At 49.8% G+C, this 7,044-nt stretch overlaps 1 protein-coding gene across 1 annotated transcript; it reads right to left on the bottom strand.

Annotated features, from left to right (window-relative positions):
• Positions 1 to 764: 764 nt before the first annotated feature.
• Positions 765 to 7,027, bottom strand: TNNC1 (troponin C1, slow skeletal and cardiac type). Its single transcript, XM_005422426.2, has 6 exons — positions 6,902 to 7,027; positions 3,472 to 3,502; positions 3,007 to 3,153; positions 1,731 to 1,845; positions 1,487 to 1,623; positions 765 to 942 (listed from the first exon to the last, which is right to left on the bottom strand). Exons 1-6 carry the CDS (start codon positions 6,923 to 6,925, stop codon positions 911 to 913), a joined length of 486 nt encoding a protein of 161 aa, XP_005422483.1. The 5' UTR covers positions 6,926 to 7,027; the 3' UTR covers positions 765 to 910.
• Positions 7,028 to 7,044: the final 17 nt, after the last annotated feature.

Raw genomic sequence — 7,044 nt, 5'->3', positions numbered from 1 at the left:
GAGCTGCTAATGCCACAGGAATGCTGCGCTTCCTTGGGGTGAGAGGAGACGGTGCTGTGGCTCCTTGGCCCTGCTGTCACCCTGTGCCTGGGAGCTGAGACCCAGAGTGGGCTTGTGCATTTCTCAGTGGCCCAAATCGATGTGATTTGACAGGGAAAATTGGAGGTCTCATTTTTTTTGTAGTGAGGCTCCCACCCAGGGCTGCAGGAGGACTATAAGGGGCCAGTACCTGCCTCCCACCAGGCTGGGAGAGACAGGAAGGAGCATCCAGTCCAGCTCAGGAATGGCTTTTATTCATGTTTCTAAAGCAAATTGAGGTTTTCTTTGGGCATTACAGGGTGCCAGTCAGGCTGGCAGGGAGGAGGAGGGTGTGTACCCTCGGGATAGCCAGGATGAGAGTAGGGAGGGGAGGAACTGTCCCTGGCACATGGATCTGAGAGATGGCTGAAGGGGGTTTTAATTCATATTTCATTGCTAAAATGCTGCCAATGCTCCAGTTGAACCAGCAGGCCACCAGTGCCAGCTCCCAAGCCTGCTCACCATGGTGGGGTTAGGAGATGGAGTGTGGCAGCTCCCCACAAGCACCCATGGCTCTGTTGGATGGACTTTGCTGTTGAGCTGACAGCAGAATACCTCCTTGGAGGCCTGAAGCTCCAGCTGTGATGTCACCTTGCCAGAAGTAGCCCCCAAGAGTGGTTTCATTAATCATGAGTACACAACAGGGGTGAAGCTGTCACTGAACCTCCAAGGAATGAGCAGCTGAGGCACTGGGTATTAACAGGTTTTATTTCCCCCTGGCCACCCTTCTCAGCACTCAGTCTTCATGCTGGTAGCCAGGGGACTGAGTCAAGGAGATGAGATGCAGAGCTGGAGGGTTTAGGAGATTCAAGCTGTCCATCTGGCCTCAGATTTATTCAACCCCCTTCATAAACTCCAGGAACTCTGCCAAGGGGAAGACATTGGAGACAAGAGGTGTGAGGTGAGACTGAAGTGCCCTCACAGCTGTCAAGTGTGCTCCTGGCAGCTTTTCCCAGCCCTGTCTCCTGTTCCACCCTCACGATATGCGAGAGGCCAAGTGGGGGATGACTACTGCTCCTCTGACTGTGGCAAGGACTCCTTGTGACTCCTGCTGGAAATGTCACTGGAGCCCAGCATCACCCTCAGCTGCCACCACATGGTCTGGGCATCATTTTGTCAGCACCACATTCAAAGATACAGCCCCTCAGAAATGGTGCTGGTGTTAAGGGGGCAGAAGGGGACTGGTGAAAAGTGGCAGTGCTTCAGTGCAGCAAGGGCACAGGTAAGGCAGCCCCAGGTCCTTGCTTCCATTTCACGAGTGCAAGAACCCCCCCATCCCTGTGCACATGCTCCTGTCACAGGTATTGCCCAGCACTGCCTGCATGAGCTGTGCGCATCCATGAAAGCAGCCAAGACCAAGGGAGCTGCCCAGGGGCATGACCAAACCACATGAAGGAAGGAGTCCTACCATCATAGTCAATCCTGCCATCGTTGTTTTTATCCCCATCTTTCATCAGTTCCTCTATGTCATCCTCGGTGATGGTCTCTCCTGTTGCCTGCAGCATGATCTTCAGCTCCTCGAGGTCGATGTAGCCATCAGCGTTTCTGTGCCAGGACAGAAGAGCTCAGGACCAGTCAGAGCTGCTGGGGAGGGGGCCCAGGCTGGCTGCACCCCTCCCACCACCCCACCTCGCTGTGCTCATGGCTCTTACTTATCAAACATCCTGAAGAGGTCTGAGAGTTCCTCCTCGGTTTTTCCTTTGCTGTCATCTTTCATACACCGCACCATCATAACCAGGAACTCATCGAAGTCCACGGTGCCGCTGCCTGAGGGAAGAATGGATGTTCTGGGGCCAGCTGGCCAGCACTGGGACTCTGACTGAGCTCCACACTTCATGAGCAGCTCCACCAGACTGGCCCGCCCAGCTTCCCTGCACACCCCAAAACCTTAAGTGGTGGTGTTGAACCCGTTATTGTTAAAGTTAAAAACCAAGACTGCCATCAGACAGTGTCTCTACAAGTCAGACTGGAAGAGTATACAAGGTCTGATGCCTCAGTCTCTTCTCATACTGGGCTTGAGGAATGCAGGAAAGGGGAGCCCAGCTGGAGCCATCAGCTGGAGCTACAGGGGGTGGACGGGCAATGCCAGTGAGGGGTCATCCTCCCCTTCAGCAACCAAGGGCCAAAACTCAGGAGAGCAGCCCTGCAGCAAGAGTCAGCTCTCAGGATGCTGGGAAAAGTGACTGAGGCCCTTCTCTGACCTTGTAAGTGAATTTTTACCTTTCAAAGTCATTTTGCCTTGGCAAAAGTCCTTCTGGAAGCACCAAAGGATGGAAGTTCCTGCTATGGAGATACCTGTCCATCTCATTTAGGTATTAATATTGAAAGCTCCAGAAGGCAGGTATTCATGCAGTGTGGTTTTGCACCTGCACTATAGTAGTGTTGTTTTCAATGACTCAGATGCTTTATTTTTTTTGCCTGATTTTTAACTGCTTTTTTATTTTCCAGTTACTTAGTGTAGTATTTCTGCCCAAATGTCCACAGTGAGTTTTGTTATGTGTGATCATCAGTACACTGATTTAATCAGTATTGACAGTTACTTATGTGGGGGTGTGTACACTTGAGCAGTGTGAGACTTTCCTGATAGAATCCTCTAAGTGGCATTTCTGAAATGGCAGTTCCTACATTCAGCCTATGTTTGGTTTTTTAAAAGGATCTGTACAATTTCACAGTGCCCCCCAAAATCAATTCAAGCAGTATGATTGCTGTAGGAATAAAAATTTCTATAGTTTCTCTTTGCGTGGAAATTCCATAAAGGAGCCATGCTGAGGCCTGGTGGGTGTTTAATGTCCTTTGAATTCACAGCAGGCTGCACCCCACAGCTGTGACTGTCCCCAGCACAGATCCTGCCAGCACTGCACAGATGGCCCCACACCCCCAGATGTGGGGATGGTGCTTGGGAGAGCAGAAGAAACCCAAACTTCTCACCATCTTCATCCACCTCATCTATCATCTCCTGCAGCTCCTCAGGGGTGGGGTTCTGCCCCAGCATCCTCATCACCTTCCCCAGCTCCTTGGTGCTGATGCAGCCATCCTCTGCCCCCAGCACGAAGATGTCAAAGGCAGCCTTGAACTCTGGAGAGAGAGGGGAGAGGAGAGGAGAGGAGAGGAGAGGAGAGGTGAGGGGGTCCTGCCCTGCAGCTGGAGCCTGCAGGCAGGGGCTCATCCCAGGCACAGCCTCCCCTGACTGTGCACCCAGCAGTGCCCAGCCATGGCCCTGTGGGACACCAGAAACTGCCCTGCCAGCAATGCTGGTGGATCAAAATCCCTGGGCCATGCCCTGCCTTGGCCAGTGTGGCCAAAGCACTTTCCAGAATGTTCTTGGGAGGCCGGCAGGGCTCCTGCCTGGGGGCTCCACTTCAGGCTGTGGTGTCAGGTTGAAGGTGCACCTACCATTTTTTTGCTCTTCTGTCAGCTGCTCAACCTGTAAGGAAAACACAGACACAAAGTGATTTTAATTTCGTCAGCATCACTAATTGCTAAAAGGACATGTTGTTTGTTCAACAGCCTTTGCCACGGTCAACCAAACCTCACAAGAGGCAACCTCATGGATCAGGGAATGTACAGCCAGAGGGGTTTGACACAGCAAGATTTTGTAGTCTAAGAGGTTCTTCCCTTTAAAAAAATTATTCGCATCTCCTTTGAAGTAAACATAACTTCTCTAGAGTAGTAGATGCTAATACATGGCACAAATAGCCTGTGTACAAGCAGGGAAAGCCCACTGGGAAAAGAATATGTCTCTGTCAACCATTTGGGGATAATTTCTTATTTCACTGCAGGATGGCTGCACTGCTGAAGGCTGCTCACATGTAGGCCACCACCAGATCAGAGCTGAGACGTGCTTGAGGGTTCCCTGGGAAGGGAGAGGTACACAAGACTATCCCTGGTAGCTGTTTTTCAGGCCTAGAATCAGGAAACTGCTGCCCTATCCAGAGCTTAACTGCTCTGCTTCCATCTCAGCCAGTGTTCTTACAAAGGTGTCTGGCTCTGAAGGGAGCTGCTATTCCTCCAGTCTGTTTTGGGAATCTCTGAAGGAATGGCCTGTGGAGCCAACAGGCATTAGCTGACGTGGGCTGGCAGACAGTTCCCAAACTCTGCCCTAATTCAATCCCCACAGACCATCAGTGGGAGCTTATTAGATAGCATGAATTAATGAAAAGAATCAATAAGGAGAGCAAAGGGGTATCAATCAGCTCTGTGCCATACCCGTTTAAGTGCCTTTCTCTCTTTGGCTTCATTCCAGGTACTGCCTAGCTGAACTTGCTGCCCTCACCACCATGTCCAACTGCCCCTTTGGAAGCATCCATGAGAACAGGACTCATGGCTGCCTTGTCTGACCCCACTAAAGTCTCCTTGCTGCCACCCCCATGCCATTGGCCCCAGCACCCATCCCTGCCAGGTTTTGTTCGGGCCAGGACCCCACAACCCAGGGTTGTGTCTTTGAGTGAAAGCTCATTCTTTTGCCCCGAAGGGCAATGGTTTTGCAAAAGCCAGCTGGTTCTTCCTGGCAGAGAAAGCATTTTTCCTTAGCAGGACAGAGCCTGTGGGAGCAGGCAGAGCGTTTTATCCCACTCCCCATGCTCCAGGAGGTGAGGACTTGGCAGAAAGCACTAAGGATGGTGGCAGGATTTTTCTCCACTGCTGGAGGAAAGCCAAGCCCAGTGTGTTTCTGGGGCTGCTGAAGGCAGGCAGGCAGCTGCTGGCCCTCTGTAGACATTTTTTGGGCAGAGCAAGGGCAGCCACCACCACGACGGCCACAGCCAGCCCTGCTCTGTAATACGACACCCCTGGCGCAGTCGCTATTTATAAGCCTGGGAGAGAGAGGTGCTGGAGATAAAGATGAGCTCCCTGATTGTTCCCAGGCTTTGGTATTTATCCTTGCAGCCCTTTATCTGGACACTCGTCTCTGGCACTGTTCTAGGCACCGATTAACAGAGCCTAAAAATATTCCCAAAATAGCTTTGTGTTTGCACACCCTTATCTAGGCATGAGTGGGTAAAATGAAAATCCATTGGGTTCTCTGGCTGCACGTAGAGGATTTGGCATAAATGTAATATTAATATATGCTATCAGCATGCAGAAAATATACAACCATTCACTTTTGAAGCCTCCTTGAGTACTGAAGTGATAGATGTGGTGTATATAAATTAAATGCATTGTTGCTATAGAGTGACATTTTTGCCACAAAATGTCTCTTAACCTGTTCATAGTTTGCTCTGGACATGGGTGCTGTTGCTGCCTTATTCCTCTTTTCTTTCCACATCATTGCAGGAACAGGTTTTTCTGCCTGCAGTGTGGGAAGGCAAGCTCTAAGCTCACAGCACTGCAGCAGCTGTGGTAATGCCAGATCTGCTGTATTTTGCTTTTATCAGCTCCTCTCTCCATCCCATGGTTCCATTTGAAGTCAGACAGAGGAAACTGAAGTTCTTAACTATTTTTTCACAGGTAAATGTTTTCTTTTCGGTCTAAATTGTGGGAATTAGATACACAAAAGAGCTGTCTGTCTCAGCTGTGCCTGTCTTGGACTTGTTTTGCCTCTGTAAAGGTGTTGGGAGTTAATGCCCAGGACTCAAACCCTACATTTACCTAATTAATGGCCATGTGGTCTCTATACAATGCGGAAAGAGCCTGTGCCTTGAGTCACAGAGAGCTTATTTAATTTAAAACCTTAATTAGAAAGGCCTGGATTTCCTTTGATTTTACAGGTTCCATTTTCTCCATTTTGAAGGTGTTGGCTGGGGGACTCAGCTTCTCCTGAACCTTTTCACACTATCAGGATCACTACAGGGGTTCCATTTCTGAGGTTCAAGTCTGACCAAAGGACAGGGGATGTGTGAGCATTGGGGTTTTTTTCTTCAGTTACCTACCAAGGACTGTATTCCTTCCCTCTAAAAACCTTGGCATAATAATAACACTGGTATTATGCATTTTTTGTGCTCTTGCTTAAAATCAAACTTGATCAGCTGTATGTTTAAGGGAGGAAAAGCACCAAAAAGCTCTTACTGTAAATCCAGTTATGGATGCAATAGCAATCCACACAATCCAGAATCTATTTTCATCCTTACTCTACTTGCACATCTCTGTCTGTCTGCATTACAGAACAATGCAGAGTTCTTATTACAGACCAAATAGTTTGGGTTTACACAGTGAGCACAGCCTGCAGCTGTGGAAGTTAAAATAGCCAAAGGATGCTCCACGTTCCCCAGGGCATAGCTCACATTCTGGATCCTGCACAGAGCAGGAGCAGCAAAGCAGAGCGGGAGGTTTGGAAATAACTGAGAAAAAACCAAGGGTTTTTTAAAATCACTCCGAAAAATACTCAGCTAAGGAGCAGGGGAACATAGCAATGGCAGAGTTGTAAAGCACCAGAAAGAAGAGGGTGGGTTTTAACCCACACAAATAATGTTTCTTTCCTGGGAAATCCTCCTCTGCTTTGTCTGGGCTAAAACCAAGAGTCATCTCTTATGCCATGCAGGTTTTATTGAGATTTATAGGTTCACTTAGGAGCCATCTCCCTGCTTTACAGCGGGGAACCAGGGGGTCATTGTAAATAATTTAACAGCAGGTTGAGAGTTTCACACTTGTAAGAGGAGTGTGAAACTTCCCGAGCCACGAGAGGGAAGGGTCAGTGCCCTGGATGAGGATGTTGACTAAAAGTTGCTGCCCTATAATTATTTCTCATTTCCATATCTCCACTGAATTATTGCTATCGCAGCTTTGAGGAGCCTACAACAAAAATCCTTAGATCCATTTCAGACCCAACAAAAATCCTTAGATCCCTCAGATCCCCTCCCCATCCCGGAGCCCCGGGGGAGGCACTCACCGCTGCCTTGTAGATGTCATCCATGGCTGGGCAGGGCCGGGGGCTGTCGCTGTCACTGTGCCGGTGCTGGCCCGGGGGCAGGGCTGATATAGGGGCTGGGGCCGGCCCCGGGCAGCCCCGCACGCCCGGCCCCCCAGGAATGC

Source organism: Geospiza fortis, unplaced genomic scaffold, assembly GCF_000277835.1.
Source record: "Geospiza fortis unplaced genomic scaffold, GeoFor_1.0 scaffold78, whole genome shotgun sequence".
Classification (NCBI taxonomy): domain Eukaryota; kingdom Metazoa; phylum Chordata; class Aves; order Passeriformes; family Thraupidae; genus Geospiza; species Geospiza fortis.
This window is presented reverse-complemented; position numbering and strand designations above follow the sequence as displayed.